Source organism: Saccopteryx leptura, chromosome 7 (genome assembly GCF_036850995.1).
Source record: "Saccopteryx leptura isolate mSacLep1 chromosome 7, mSacLep1_pri_phased_curated, whole genome shotgun sequence".
Classification (NCBI taxonomy): Eukaryota; Metazoa; Chordata; class Mammalia; order Chiroptera; family Emballonuridae; genus Saccopteryx; species Saccopteryx leptura.
This window is the reverse complement of record NC_089509.1, coordinates 106628055-106644672: the sequence shown is the minus strand read 5'-3', so window position 1 is coordinate 106644672 and position 16618 is coordinate 106628055. Positions and strand designations below refer to the sequence as shown.

The 16618-nt window shown below is 47.4% G+C and overlaps 1 protein-coding gene across 1 annotated transcript in view; it reads right to left on the bottom strand.

Annotated features, from left to right (window-relative positions):
• SGPP2 (sphingosine-1-phosphate phosphatase 2) overlaps positions 1-16363 on the bottom strand; it is a 99593-nt gene extending 83230 nt beyond the window's left edge. The window contains exon 1 of the mRNA XM_066345815.1: positions 15983-16363. Coding sequence (XP_066201912.1) covers positions 15983-16201 — 219 coding nt within the window. The 5' untranslated portion in view covers positions 16202-16363. The remainder of the gene's footprint in view (positions 1-15982) is intronic.
• Positions 16364-16618: the final 255 nt, after the last annotated feature.

Sequence of the window (16618 nt, the reverse complement as noted above, 5' to 3'; positions counted from 1 at the left end):
TCTAAATGCAAACATTAGGCAATGGTTTTAAAAATTAAAGTTATAATCAAATGATAAGTGACTATACTATTAAAATCATACAATTAAAGACTACTCCGTGACATGGGCGAATGCTCATATGGGTGAAAAAAGCTAATTCCAATATTATATGTATACGGCATGTTTCTAACTTACTTATCCCATACTTGCGTGGAAATAACAGGAAGCAATATTCTTAAGTGCTACTATTTTCCTCTGGGTTGCAAAATTAAGACAGGATTTTTGTTTTCTTCTTTATACGGTTTTGATGTTCTTCCACTATCTCTGACATAAGCAATGCATTACTTTAATAGTTGAAAAATTTGAAAATTAATTAGAAACTATTTGATATCTTCCTGTGGTAGGTAGGTAGACAGACATGAGGAGAGCAAGTACGAGAGGCCAGGCCCAGAAGGTCACCATTGCCAGGCGCCTAGCAATGGGAACAATTGGGAAAACAAGGATCTCACTGCCCAGGGTGACCTTTCCTCCCTTAGCTGGTCATGCAGTTTAACCCGCCTGACCTTTCACATCACTGATCATGCGCTCCGGACCCTCCCCTGACCTTTCCTCCCCTGGCATGTGGCTACTCATGTGGCTTTGGACCCCCTTAGAGGAGGACCAAGGGGGCTGGACAGTAGCGCGTAAGCATTAACCCCTCGGGATAACATCTAGGCCTCAGTGGTATTGCAGCTCCGGGCCCAAACAGGCAACAAAAGCAGACGAAGGGAAGCCACAGCTGACCTCAGGACCAGCTGCATTGACGAATGACCTCCGGTCAGTGAGACCACAACCCCGAAAGGACTCACCTGGAGAGCCAGTGAACACTCGATTGAGATCCTCCCCTGGGACCCGCCCTACAACCTAAGACTCAAACTTTTACCTTTAGGATGGAGGACCCAGTGTGTCCCGCCTTCTCCCTGCCTGGAGCACGCCGTCCCTTCCTCCTCCTTGTCCTCTTCTCCCCCAGCACGCAGCACGGTTCTCTTGCCTCTCTCTTTCTCCTCAGCAATAAGGATCCCCACAAAACTTGCAACCAGGGGAGCGGCGGGCAGCAGTCGCTCGTTCCTGGCCAACCCCCTGAATCTGTCCCCGAGGCCCCCTTTTCTCCTTCTGAGGAATTCTTTTCTCCTCCTTTCTTGAATTCTTTCTTTCAAGAAGGCAAGAATTGCCCTGGCCGGTTGGCTCAGCGGTAGAGCATCGGCCTGGCGTGCGGGGGACCCGGGTTCGATTCCCGGCCAGGGCACATAGGAGAAGCGCACATTTGCTTCTCCACCCCCCCCCCCCCGTCCCCTCCTTCCTCTCTGTCTCTCTCTTCCCCTCCTGCAGCCAAGGCTCCATTGGAGCAAAGATGGCCCAGGCGCTGGGGATGGCTCCTTGGCCTCTGCCCCAGGCGCTAGAGTGGCTCTGGTCTCGGCAGAGCGACGCCCCGGAGGGGCAGAGCATCGCCCCCTGGTGGGCGTGCCGGGTGGATCCCGGTCGGGAGCATGCGGGAGTCTGTCTGACTGTCTCTCCCCGTTTCCAGCTTCAGAAAAATACAAAAAAAAAAAAAAAAAAAAAAGAAGGCAAGAATCCAGGTCTAGTCATTTCGCTTGTAACATTCCTAGCTGAGAAACCATCAAAAGATCAAAATTCAGAATGAAGAAAAATACCCAACCAACTCCTAACAGAGCTGCCTTTCACTCGGGATGCCTTTAACAGAAGCTTTGATGTTCTAGTTCTGGCCACCTTCTAGATCATCTTTCAAGAGAGAATGATTTTTTTTTAACTGCAAAAATAAAAAAGTTCACCTAAGCCTTTTTGCTACCAATGAAGTCGTAGCCTCTTAGCAACCAACATTTTACCTTCAGGAGAGCTTCTTATTCCCCTCACCACCCTTCCCCTACCCATACAAGGCCCTGTTTGATAAGCTGGTTCCCATACAATTCTATGCAAACAAAGTTTTTGCCATTTGGAAAAATCAGAACATACCCAGAGAAGGCAGAGAGGACATTTCTTCTGCAGGTGTGATTACCAAATAAATGGGCATTAGCAAGAATGAAGCAATGTTGCCTGACCAGGCAGTGGCGCAGTGGATGGAGTGTCGGACTGGGATGCGGAGGACCCAGGTTCGAAATCCAGATGTCGCCGACTTGAGCATGGGCTCATCTGGTTTAAGCAAGGCTCAGCAGCTTGAGCCCAAGGTCGCTGGCTTGAGCAAGGGGTCACTCAGTCTGCTGCAGCCCCCGGTCAAGGTACATATGAGAAAGCAATCAATAAACAACTAAGGTGCTGCAACGAAGAATTGATGCTTCTCATCTCTCTCCCTTCCTGTCTGTCTGTCCCTATCTGTCCCTCTCTCTGTCTCTGTCACACACACACAAAAAAGAATGAAGCAGTGGTTTTCTTTGTGTGTGTGGTTTTTTTAAATTAAACCAAGGGGTATGAAACTGCCAGGGGTGAGCATCTGGGGTACTAGAGGTACCCCAAAATAGTCCAAGGGCACCGTTACTTCCTTCCCAAGACCCCCAAGCCCTTCCTCCAGGCCGCAGGTGGTGAACCCTTCTCCCTCTATCCATCCAGGCCCACGCATAAGGATTTTCCTTTGCTTTTTTTGTTAAAGAAGTATTTTTATTTATTTATTTTCATTTATTGCTTTTAGAGAGACAGACAGAGGAAGGGAGAGGAATGGAGGGGGAGACAGATAGATAGATAAGCATCTATTTCTTGTTCTATTTAATTGTGTATTCATTGGTTGCTTCTCATTTGTGTCCTGACCGGGGATTGAACCTGCAACCTTGGCTTTTTGGGTCGCCACTCTGACTGAGCTAACTAACTGGGGCTGGATTTTTCTTTGTTTTTAAAACACTTTCTAATTAGTCCATACTGTGTTTGAAGCAAGAGTACAGGGAGAAAAAATGTGAGCTGTAGTTGTACTGGATTTTTCAGTAACTCGCTTTCTCAGGCTGTAGAATGTGTCTCAGCAGGCAAGCAGAATAATCCAGACCAGCAGATGCCCCTGCCCCCCACCCCCCACCCGCAGCTGAGTATTTTCTCCCATCCCTAACACAGACAGGAGCACTCTAAATGTGCTGCCGGAAAACCGTGACAGAATTTCCTCCCAGGAAAATTGTGTGCTAGATAAAATATCAGAATGCCTTTGTCAAGACGTAATTCTTATCAGGACGAAAGGATTTAATCATTAACATGAAGTATAACAACCAAAGTGAAAGTGCTTTCATAAAATTTAAAAGCTTTGACATCTCAGTTCTAAGTCAAGTAAGTTAAGATTAAACTAGGCTCATTGTAAACAGCCTTCCTAAAATTATATAGTAATTTAATCACATTGTTTAAGTTGACAGCGGTGCCTACTTTCAGTGGTACCTAAACTCTCATGGTGTCCAACAGAAGAAAGCAAAGCCATAAAAAAGTTATTCAGTAGTCAAAGCCCATCATCATTTCCTGGATAAAAAGGAAGGAGCCAACAACAACAACAACAACACACACACGCACACACACACACACACACGCACGCACACGCACACACACACACAAACAGTAAGGTAAAAGAAGACAGAACCAAGTCAAGTGTTCATAGATGAAATGATCACAGATATTACTGGAGAGAGCAAATGATCACATTCCTACCAAGAAAGAAAAGGTTGAGAGGTGAGTTCAGCATACCCTTCATGCTTTGTTCAACGGGTAACATGAAGTAGCTGCCATGTTCCAGGCACATGCCAGGTCCTGGAGACAAACAGGTGAGGAAGAGGAATCTAGACCCTGTGACCATCACCCTTCTCAGCTACACAAAAATAATGGAACTAATAATGATCTAAGCGTTATATGTGCAAGTCCCCAGAGCAGTAAGGACCAGCACGTTCTGGTTGCTGGGGAGACCCACACAGATTCTCTCCAGTGACAGAAGTTTGCTACATGACGCCTCAGGAAGTAAGGACACAGTGCCATTAGCCACACAGCCAGCCTCCTTGCCTGAGCCACACCTTCTATCCTGAAAGTCAACGGTCACTCTAGCACTTCCAGAAGTGGAGTCTACCCTACTCAACACTCGCCTTCCTCCTCCACTGGGAGTTTTCCCTTCGGCCCACCTCTGCCCCTTGGGGTCTGCTGTCCCACTGCTTTCTCTGCCTCCGGTCTTTCTCTTCGGCTCCGAAGGTCATCACCCCTCGACCACTTGTGTCCCTATGTCCGGGTCTTGCATTCAGGCTCCCTAAGAGAGCAATCTGACTGATATGCAGTCTCCCAACCGGATGAAGTTCTCACGCCAGGTCACTTTATAAAATGCTGGCTAGCATACAGAAGGGTGGCTTTGACTCAAGGGCTGACCCTCACCCAAAAAAGCTGAATACCATGGCAACCAATGCCTTAAGAAACCCTTTGTGGTCTCTGTCCTCCTAAGGGGTTTGTGGGTGAGGGAGATACCCAAGGGAATCGTGAAGATCCCAAAACAGATGATAAGGTTCTGGTTTGTGTTTGTCCCATATTTACTTTTCTTGAACATCCTCATTCCTCAAATGCTCCAGCACCAGGATCCCTTAATACGCACACAGGCATCGCCATTCAACCCCACACTCCTTCCCATTAGGCATGTGACACCCGAAAACCTTTCTTATCACGATAATCCAGTTGCCAATTCTGAGTTGGCACATGGGATAAAACTGATTTGCTGTTTCCCTGTCTATAGGATGAAATCCATATATGGCAGGAAGCCACATTAAGGCTCAAGCCTAAAACTGTGGCTCTAGCCCAAAATTCCAGCCAGTATGAAGTTCCGCGCCGATTTCCTTATGCAATACCCTGCTTGGCTCTTCCCCATTTGCCCTCTCCACCTCTCCCCAGGGAGGCTGGCCTTTATGGATCGCATCAGCCAGGCTCCTGAGCTCCCTGGCTTTTGACCGAATCTGGCCAACGGGAGGTCCTGGCGGGATAGGAGAGGGCACACGGAGACTGAGTCTGAGATATACTTCCCCCACGACTTCTGCCTGGAGGTGGCTGTGTTTTTCTACAGAGTGCCTCAGCTCCTGGCAGGGGCCTCTCTCTGACATCTAAGCTCTGCTTGGGGCTGGGGTTACCAGAACCCTACCCACTCCCAGTTGCCTGCTCTAAGACCCTGTTGGTTTTTTCCAACCCTGCCTAGACCTTTGTACATGAGTCATCTTTGAACTCACTACAATTACCCTCCCCTTTTAAAAAAATTTTAAGTAGACTTTATTTTTTTTGACCAGTTTCAATTTATAAATTCAGAACATAGTACAGAGTTTCCATATACTCTGCATCCTTTCCACATAATCTGCAGCCCACCTCCCTACCATTAATATCTTCTATTATTACTATGATACATTTATTATAATTCCTTTGCATTATTATCTACTGAAGTCCATGCTTTAAGCAGACGTCTTTAGTTTTTATTTAATGTCCTCTACTTCTGTTCCAGTGGCCCATCCAGGGTAACACAATAACATTAGTCATCATGACTCCTTCTGCTCCTCTTGGCTGCGACAGTTTTTATAGACTTTCCTTGTTTTTGATGATCTGGGCAAATACAGATCAGGGGTTTTGTAGAACGTCCCTCAACTGGGATTTGTCTGAAGTCTTTCTCTTGCATAGACTGAGGGTATGGGCTTGGGGGATGAAGCCACAGAAGCGAAGTGCTTTTTTCAACATGTATCAAGAGTATGTATCAATAAGTTCAACATGCAACTTAATGTCAATGTGACTTATCAATGTTATGCTAACCTTGACCACCTGGCTGAGGGAGCATCTGCCAGGTTTCTATGCTATAAAATGATTCTTTCTCCCTCTTTCCATATTGTACTCTTTAGAAGGAAGTCACCTTGTGCAGCCCACACTTAAGTAGGGGGAGTTGTGCTTCCTCCTCCAGAATGTGGGGTAGAGCCTATGTGGGTTTTTCTTTTTTTAAATGGTGAGAGAAGGGGAGATAGTGAGGCAGACTCCTGCATGCACCCTGACTGGATTCACCCCCAATGTTCATTCAGGACCAATGTTCAAGTACCAAGCTATTTTTAGTACCTGAGGTTGACATGCTCAGATCAACCTAGCAATTCTCAGCACCTAGGGTCAACACTCCAATAAATGGAGCCACTGGCTTCAGGAGGGGAAGAGGTAGATAATGGGGAGAGGGTGGAGGAGAGAAGCAGATGGTCCCTTCTCCTATGTGCCCTGACTGGGAATCGAACCCAGGATGTCCATACAATGGGCTGATGCTCTATCCACTGAGTCATCAGCCAGGACCTGTGTTCTTTTTTAAATTGAGATAAAATATACATAACATAAAATTTACCATTTTAACCATGTCAAGGGTCTCAGTTGCCCTTTTTCAATAGGCCATCGATTTCCTGCTGGGACTCTTATTATACCCAAGTTGGATTCGTTGTTATTCACCAAAAATTAGTAGGTGTCTTCATGTTTTATCACATGAGATTTCCAGGCAGAGAAAAGAGATTCTCCCACTTCTTTTCTATTTGACTCCTTCATACTCTTTAAGACCTGACTCAAGACTTCACGGGCTCCTTGGGATGGTGAGTGACTCCTGCTCTTGTCTCCCTGGCCACGTATTTATCCTTTTAGTCCAGTATGTTTTACATTGTACCATTCACTTTGTGGCTTTCCCAAGGCAGGAGCTAAATCTTACCTATCTTTGAGGCTCAGGACTGTCTCAGAGACATAGTTGCTGATCAATAAATACTGGAAATAAAGAAAAGTGATATAGAAGCCAAAGTGGACTATTTTTTTCTGAAGATTAAAGAAGTGTTAATACTTAATATGGGTGAGGGTGTGGGGAAACCTGCACTCATAGTTATGTACCCTAGCAGACCCTTTCTGCAGGGCAAAGGGCTAATACCTATTAAAATCCATACTATAGTCCTGGCCCGCTGGTCATTTGATTGGAAGGTTATCTAATACACTAAGGTTGTGGGTTTGATCCCAGGTCAGGGCACATACAAGAATCAAGTAACAAATGCATAAAAAAGTGAAACAACAAATCAATGTGTCTCTTTCAAATCAACAAAAAAATTTAAAAACCCATACTATATGTGTATTTCTACCAACAATCCCAAGTCTAGAAATTTAAAGTAAAAAGAAATTCACAGGCTGACTCAATCTTGGCAATGATTTTCTGAATTTGACACCAAAAATAAAAGCAACAAATGCAAAAATAAGCCAGCGGGACCACATCAAATTAAAAAGTCTCTCCACAGCAAAGAAAACTATTAATAAAGTGAAAGAGCACCTAAGGTAGGGAGAAAATATTTGCATATCACATATCTGATATGGGGTTAATTTCCAAAATATAAAAACAACTCATAAAACTCAATCGCAAAGAAAAAACCCACAATTAGATTAAAGAATGGGCAAAAAATCTGAATAGACACCTTCCTTTCTTTTCCTTTTTTAAATTTTAAATCTTTATTTATTTTTCAATTACAGTTGACATACATTATTACATTAGTTTCATTTCAGGTGTACACCCACCTCAGTGATTAGACATTACGTAACTTACTAAGTGATTATCCCGATAAATTTCTCACATCCATCTGGCATGATACATAGTTATTAGAATACTGAGTATATTCCCCATGCTCTGCTTTACATCCCCATGACTATTCTGTAACTGCCGATTCATACTTCTTAACCCCTCCCCCTTCTTCACCCATCACCCCGACTCCTCTCCCATCACTCTGTTCTCTGTATCTGTGAGTCTGTTTCAGTTCTGCTTGTACATTTATTTTCTCTTTTAGATTCAATTATTGATAGATACGCATTTTTTTTATTTTTGCCATTTTTTTTGGTTCATCTTCTTTATTTTTTTTTCTTCTTTTCTGAAAGAAGACCCTTTAACATTTTATATAATACTGGTTTGGTGACGATGAACTCCTTTAGCTTTTTCTGGAAAGCTCTTTATCTGTCCTTCCATTCTAAATGACAGCTTTTCTGGGAAGAATCATCTTGACTGAAGGTCCTTGCTTTTCATCACTTCGAATACTTCTTGCCAATCCCTTCTGGCCTGCAAAGTTTGTGTTGAGAAATCAGCTGATAGTCTTATGGGAGTTCCCTTGTAGGTAACTAACTGCTTTTTCTTGCTGCTTTTAAGATTCTCTCTCTGTCTTTAACCTTTTGCATTTTAATGATGCTGTGTCTTGCTGTGGGCCTCTTTGGGTTCATCATGTTTGGAACTCTCTGCACTTCCTGGACTTGTATATCTAGTTCCTTTACCAAGTTAGGGAAGTTTTCTGTCACTATTTTTTCAAACAGGTTTTCAATTTCTTACTCCCTCTCTTCTCCTTCTGGCAGCTCCCTGATGCAAATGTTAGTATGCCTGAAGTTGTCCCAGAGGCTCCTCACACTCTCCTCATTTTTTGGATGCTTTTTTCCTTTGCTGTTCTGATTGGGTGTTTTTTTTTTGTTTTTTGTTTTTTTTGCTTCCTTATGTTCCACTTTGCCGATTTGCTCGGCTTCATCTAGTCTCCCGTTGATTCCCTGTCAGTTAATTAGTCTTCATTTCAGTCAGTGTATCCTGCATTTCTGACTGGTCCTCTTTTCCGCTGTTGAGACTCTCGCTAGCTTCATTGAGCATCCTTATATAATGAGTGTTTTGAACTCCATATCTAGTAGATTGCTTGCTTCCATTTTGGTTAGTCCCTTTTCTGGAGTTCTGTTCTGTTAATTTAGGACATGTTTTTTTTTTGTCTTCTCACTTTGGCATCTCCTTATGTTTATTTCTATGTATTAGGTAGAGCTGCTAAGTCCCCAGACCTAATGTAGGAGGTGTTTTACAGGGTTCAGTGGCACAGTCTCCGCAATCACCCAAGCTGGGCACTCAAGGGGTGCCCACCATGTGGGCTGTGTACCCCTTCTCCTGTAGATGAGCCTTCATGGCTTTAGGCACATCAATGGGAGGGGTTCACCCCCAGGCCGATCCACTGCAAAGACTGGCTGTGCCCACTGACCACCGTCCTCTGACCACTGTGGGTGATCAGCTGTGCAGGGGCCCACCCTCAGAGCAGGGCTTACTTCAGCAGGGCTCTGGCGCCTGTTAAGGGTGCCCTTTGAGTGTGTCACTTCTGGAGTTCGTTGGGTAGTGCTGCTTCAATGTGCTCTGAAGCTGTCCAGTGGGTGCACCGGCTCTGGGGCCTCCCAGAAGGTGCAGGCCAAGGTCAGCCTCCGCCTGTGTTCTTCCCATCCAACATGAGTTACAGAACAATCTACGGATGCCTGCTACTTGTGCTGGGCTTAGAGGTGTCCAGGCAAGGCTAAGCGGTGGACCACACCAGCTGCTGCTAGTGACAGGCCTGGGGCCACTTATTGAGAGGTATGGGGCTTGCTGATGCCAGATGCTGCTTGTTTGAGAGATTTTAGGAAAATCTGAAGCATGAGCCAAGACAGGCTATTTATATGAAAAAGCCACTGGAAGCAGCATGGGCAGGCCCAAAGGTTGAGTAGGGCGGGGTCTCGAAATCACCAGGGTGGGGTAAACAGTGTGAGCCAGGTTGATGGGAGTCTTGGGTATGGTGCCTGCCTGCCTGCTCCATAGGAGGAGGGCTCAATGGAACAATGGCCTCTGCCAGTACTTCTGTCTGGGAGAAAGCTGCCCCCAGCTCTCACGTGATGCCCAGCAATTCCGTTCCTCCATGGATGTTTCTGGTGCCTTTCAAGCTGCTCCCCCTGCCCCCATACTGGAGCTCAAAGGGAGTGAGTCTGAGTAGGTCTGTGTCTGGGCCCTTTAAGAGGAGCTGCCTGGGACTCCAGCAGTCTTAGTCTCCCACAGCCTCAATGCCTGCTAGTTTTTATACCCAAAAGTTATGGGGATTTCTCTTCCTGGCTCTGTAAGCCTGGGCTGGGAGGCCTGGTGTGGCACTGGGCCCCCTCGCTCCTCAGAGGGAAACTACTGCTGAGATATTCCTCCCAATTTTTATCCATCACACGTGGGTGTGGGACCAGCCCATTCCATGTCTTCATTTCTCCTACCAGTCTTGATGTGGATGTTTCTTCAATTCCCTAGTTGTAGAACTTCCATTCGGCTAGATTTCAGTTGGTTCTGAATGATGGTTGAGCTGTAGTTTAGTCGTAATTGTAGGAGAAGGTTAAGTCCTGCATTTACCTATACTACCATCTTGACCGGAAGTCATCTAGACATTTTTCTAAAGCAGACATACAGATTGCCAGCAAGTACATAAAAGATGCTCAATATCACTGATCATCACAGAAATGCAAATCAGAACCACAATGAGATATCATGTTATACTTGTTAAAATGGCTCTTATTAAAAAGCCTGAAAAATAGCAAGTGTTGGCGAGTATGTGGAGGAAAGGGCACCCTCGTGCCCTGTTGTGGGAAGGCAGCCTGGTGCAGCCACTGTAGAAAGCAGCAGGAGGGTTGGTCCAAAAAGTAAAACCAGATCTTCCCTATTATTCGGCAGTTCCACTTCAGGGTACTTATCCAAAGAGAAAGAAAAGACTAACTTGAAAAGATATATGCAGCCCTATGTATATTGCAGCATTTTTACAATTGCCAAGACATACAAACAACCAAAGTGTCCAATGATGGATGACTGAGCAAAGAAATGTGCCCCCCACCACATACACCCAACAGAATATCAGTCTTAAAAAAAGAAATCTTGCCATGTGCAACAACTGTGGGGCTAGGCCTTGAGGGGACTATGCTAAGTGACATGTGTCAGACAGAGAAAGACAAACACCATATGAAAAACTGAACTCAGATACAGAGAACAGATTGGTGGGAGTAGGGAGGGGGGAGGTTGAAATGTGTAAAGCTGGCCAAAAGATACCAACTTCTAGTTATAGAAAAAATGTCATGGGGATATAATTAATATACAGCATGGTGATTCTAGTCAACCATCCTGTAGTGTATGTATATTTGAAAGTTGCTAAGAGAAAAGATCTTTAAAGTTCTAATCACAAGAAAAGAAATTGTAATTGTGTGGTGATCATTTCACAATATACATAAATATTGAATTATTCTATTGTACATCTGAAACTAACACATATGAAAATGACATCCAACTTGAAGACAATCAAGGTATGTAGAAAGATACTTGAACAAAGATGTTGTTTTTGATGCAAAAACTGGAAACAAAGGCCCAACAACAGGCCAACTAGATTTTGGTGTATCCATACTATGGATAACACATAGTCACTAAAGATCAGGTTTAATATTTACTGAGTGACCTCCTTTCAGAGTGTTACAATAGGCACGGAGCTAACTTTCTCTTTGTACTTTTCCAAATTTTCTAGTCTGAACAATATCTGTAACTAGGAAAAAAAATGATCAAATATACCTTTTCAAAGTGGCAAATTTTACCATTTAAAAACCTAAACATTGATCTAAAGATACTGAAGTTTGGCCTATTGGCCGTTTTACTTAAAATCAAACCCAAAACTGTCACGGGTGCAGGGCAGCTTCCTCCAGCCATCACCACCTTTGTCCTGAACACACTGAGTGTGGTGGGTCCCAGGACCAGAGGCTCAGAGCGCCCATCTGTTTGACAGCTCATCTGGGCCCTACTTCTGACCTGGATCCTGGACATTGTTTTTTTGTTTTGTTTTGTTTTTAAAGCGCCTCTAACTGACTATAAGTTACAGCAACAGTCGGAACTCCATGGTTCTGTTACACTCTGCTCGTTCTGCATATGGGACAATGGAAGCCAAGGGAGTTCAGGGACCCCGAGGCAGAGCCAGAGGTGGGTCTCTGGATCCCTGCAGTTCTTTGCACCTTAGCAAGCCAGTCAAGTCAAGGGTGGGGTTCCGTAGATTGACAGACTTGGAGGGCCCCAAACATTTCAAGATGGAAAGAGGAGAGCAAAGACTTCTAAACAACTTATCTTTGATTTCTCTCCCCAACCCAAATACCATATTTTTCGCTCCATAAGATGCACTCCCTAACCCCAAAGTGGAGGGGAAAATGCCCGTACATCTTATGGAGCAAAAAATAGGGTATTTTATTAAATATTTTAACCCACCATTTGGTTCAGAATATTTTTTTTCTTATATTTCCTCCTTAAAACCCTAGATGTGCTTATGGTCAGGTGTGTCTTTTGGAGTGAAAAATATGGTAAATATCAAAAAGAGTATTTATTGAGCACAGTATAATTTGCCAAGATTATCACTAGCTTAATATAACGACGAGAAAAGGCTCTGTAAAGGCTAACTTAATGCAATGGTGTCAAGTAAGCAAAGATGATAAAAATCAAAATACCCAGTTATATGCAAGGCTGGCTCTATCCCAGAACAAACACACACAATTCTAATTGGGTTCTGCCTTCCTAGCTCCATCCCAGGGTCCCTGTCTCTTGTTCTTGGCTACTGCCGAGAATGTCCTCCAACAGCTGCCCTTGTAAACCAGTTACCCTTGCCTACCAAAAGCAATTTCTCTTTCTACCCAATCACTCTGCTCCCAACCAAACCCCAACCAACACTTCATATCTTTTCAGTGAGATCAGGTAAGTGAAGCCTTCAAATTTTTCTTTGGAAGGTACACAGTAGAAGTTTAGACTTGAGAGTCAAAAGATCAGGCTGTGTGGGTATTTGACAAGTCCTCAACAAAGCGTTTAACCCTTCAGGACTCAGGACTCAGTGAAATTCATGACTACTGGGGCATAGCTGAAGGCCAGTCTGACTTGTTCAGTGAGAGCTTTGTGCAAGCCCAGCCCAGCCCTGGTTTGTAAGAGACACAGACAGTCCTTCAGTCAGCAGTGCGTGGTGTGATGAGAATTTGAAAAGGAAAGTCCTTACTCAATCATTTCCATACTTGTCCTGTTTTAAGAATTGAATATAGAAAACATGGGAGGTGATAAAATTGGATGTGTTACAATAAAGTCACTCAGATGAAGAAAACAACTTCTCTATTGTTTGAAGGGTGTGTGTGTGTGTGTGTGTGTGTGTGTGACAGAGAGAAAGTCAGAGAGAGGGACAGATAGGAACAGACAGGAAAGGAGAGAGATGAGAAGCATCAATTCTTTGTTGCGGCACCTTAGTTGTTCATTGATTGCTTTCTCATATGTGCCTTGACCAGGGCTACAGCAGAGTAAGTGACCTCTTGTTCAAGCCAGCGACATTGGGCTCAAGCCAGCAATCTTGGGCTCAAGCTAGCAACCTTGGGCTCATGTCTATGATCCCATGCTCAAGCCAGAGGGACCCCATGCTCAAACTGGTGAGCCCCCACTCAAGCTGGTGAGCCCTCGCTCAAGCCAGCGACTCTGGGTTTTGAATCTGGGTCCTCCGTGTGCCAGTCCGACGTTCTATCCACTGCGCCACCACCTGGTCAGGCTGTTTAAAGGGTCTCGAATCAATGTCCTAGTGCTGCCTGAGTTCTAGACTAGGTGGAAAATTTTGATTTTCAATATTTACTCTTAAATTAAAAAAAAACACTTTGTGTTTTTTTGTCTTGAGTTTTTAGCCCTCCCTTACTTTTTTCTGTCCTACAGTGAGTGCAGTTTTGTGTTGTATGTGAAGGAGGAAACTCCTACCATTTGGCCGACAGGCCCAAGCTCTTGAGCAGCAAGAAGGCATTTCTCTCCAAGAAACCCTTATCTTGCTTCTAAAGGCTGAGTTTATATTGCAATTTGCACTCACTCACTCACATAATCCTCTGGGCTGCCATGTGCCAGGTCACGGGGGTGGGTGGCAGAGGGGATAGTGAGCACACCAGACCAGTGTCCCGCAGGCTTAGAACTCACACCCGCTGCAGGAGACTGGCAAGAACCCGCTCTGCACACAGAGCTGAGTGTGCACAGTGGCAGGAACGCTGTAAGGAAGAAACACAAGAAGCAAAGAGAACCTAGAAGCCGGGTGAGACTGGAGGGTGAGCAGAGGTGTCTCCTGGGAAGTGACCTTTGAACCTAAAGGATGAGTGGGGGGATTTAGAGAGGAGACAGGCAGGCCCCAGGCTAGGCAAAGGTCAGAGGCCAAGGGGAAGAAGAGCTGGTAGAGGGAAATTTCCTCAACTGTCCCCTTAGCGTCCTATCAGATTCTGGGGAACCTTCCCAAATCACTTGAAACTAACCCATTTAAAAAATATTCATGAACCTCTCAATTATCAAATGCTATTTCTGTTGGGTTTTTCCATCGCACATCACTACAGTGCTTTCTTATCGTGAATTTTTAGCCTGCTCTTACCTTTTCCTGCTCTACAGCGAGCGAGCTGTGTGTTGGACAGGAAGTGGGAAACACCTTGCATCGGGCTCACTAAATAACCAGGCTCTTCAAGCAACAAGAAGACGCCACTCTCTGCAAGAAATCTGCTGATCGTGGTTTTAAAAAAGGCAAGAGAATCCTTTCCCAGAATACACTACCAGGGGTGATGTTTAAAACGAAAGCACTACTGATAAAATGCACTCTTCCTCGGCTTCCTGAATTAGGGACACAGTAAAAGCTGGAGGAGAGAGCAAGAGAAAGTAGCCGGGCATCTACCTGCGGGCATAACCGGGGCATCTACCTGCGGGCATAACCGGGCATCTACCTGCGGGCATAACCGGGCATCTACCTGCGGGCATAACCGGGGCCGCATTTCAGGAACGAAGGGGCCTTGTCCTCTCACTCCATCTCAGTTTTAAGACAAGGCAAGAGGAAGGGGAAAGGGTGTCCCAAACTCATCTGAAAGTTACTGGATGTCGTGTGGGACCGGGGAAGGAAAAATAAAAGGAGAAAACAATATTATAGAGGAGGATTTTTCTAGAGTGGAACACACAACCTTCCCCCATTCCCCAACCATCTCAAATTCGGTAATTCAATGCCCACAATGTTCCACCCCACGTGGAAGCCGTGTTCTTCATAAGTCCTCAGTTATTAGAAATACACACACACACACACACACACACACACACACACACACACACACACACGTCATTCACCTTCCTGTTACCAAAACTTCTAGGAAGAAAAGAATGTGCCCCCCCCCCCCCCCCCGCCGCCGCCGCCACCCCGCGAAGGGGAAGTTGGAATTGTTAACATTATGCTTCTGTCCTCTGTGCCACGCTTGTTACCGCCCCCGGGGAAAGAGCAGCCTCTGTGGGTGCCCAGGGCGTCTCGCTGCGGCAGAGAGCCATCCCCGCGGGGGCAGCCCTGCGCCCCGGCACGCTGGGACCTGCAGCTCGTCTGGTCCCTCCCGCCCGGAGTCCCTGGGCACTGCGACAACACGCCGGCTTCCCAGAGCCGCAGTGGGTTGTGTAACGACGCTCTGAACGCCGAGGGAGCGCCGGGAGCATCCCTCCTGACAGCATCTGATCAAAGTCACTGGTGTCAGTTAATACAAGAGCCACCAGGCAGGAAAGCCCCCGAAGCCCTGCAGGAAGAGGGGCAGCGAAGCGGGCGTCAGCACCGGCCGCGGGGCGGGGTCGGGGTGCAGGCGGTGGGGGGACAAGCTTCTCCAGGAGCAATATCGACAACCGAGTGCTGTCCTCGGAGCAGGCGATGCAGGGAGGTGGAAGCTCACGGAGCCCGTTAGTGCGGATCAGGAAAGGGGAATGGCGCGGGAACTCGTGAATCCTGGGGCGGGGGTCCTCAGAACTCCCCAGGAAAGTCATTCGTGAAAATGCCAAGGACATCTCTCGCTCTTTTCAATTATGTAACTCCTACACATTTGGGAGAATACACATGTACATAAATTTAACTTCTAATGAAGGCAGGAAGCCTCCAGACAGAGTACTTCTAAGGAAAGCTCTGGGGGCATCTTAAGTCTGAGCAGACCTGGCTGCCACCCGGTCGCATCAAAGGCTGGCATCCTGGCGCTGGGACTCCGCAGCACTCCTCCCGTCCACACACAGCGCCAGGCGCCGGCTCTCTGCGGGGCACGGTGCCCTCTCTGTCCCGCAGGCTCGGTGCCCTCTCTGTCCCGCAGGCTCGCGGAGTCGCCCGCACCAGCCAGTCCGCAGGCAGCCGAGCCGGCCGCCCCCTCCCCCCACAGCCACGAACACCTGGCCCGCGGTTACCTGCCGGGCGGGGACTTGGCGCAGCCCGTTGGCCGGTCCCCCGCCGCCTTTGCCGTTGGCCGCGGGGCGATGACCGACCCCGAGAGCCCGCGCCGCGCCCTCCGCGGGTCGCTCTCCGTGCGCCCCGGGGCCTTCATCCGGCGCCGGGAAGAGCCCGCAGCGGCGCTGGAAGCGGGCGACGAGCTCAGAATCCTGCAGGTTCCGCAGCAGCTCGGCCATGGTGCGCCCGGGCTGCCGCTGCCGCCGCGGAGCCAGGGCCCTCTCTCTGCCCGCACCGTCCCCCGCCCGGGCACCGTCCCCCCGCCCTGGCACCGGCTGGCCCAGCCCTCGGGGCGGGGCGCCCGCCAACAGGTGCGCCGCTCGGGTCCTAGCGCCGCCCCCGCGCACGCCAGCCCAGGTGTCTGCCTCCGCCCTCCGCCGGGCACGTCCGCCCGCCTTTCTTTCTTTCCCCGCCGGCGCCGGCGCTCCCCGGCGTCAGCCGGCTCGGGACTGGGCGGAGGAGCGCAGGTGTCTGAACGGCGCCTCTTCCCGCACCAGTGCGCCTCCGCCCCCTCCCCGCTGGCGCAGACGTGCCACCTATCGGGGAGCCGCGGAGCACGTGTGGCACTGCGGGACTCTATCACGCTGGGTGCCCGC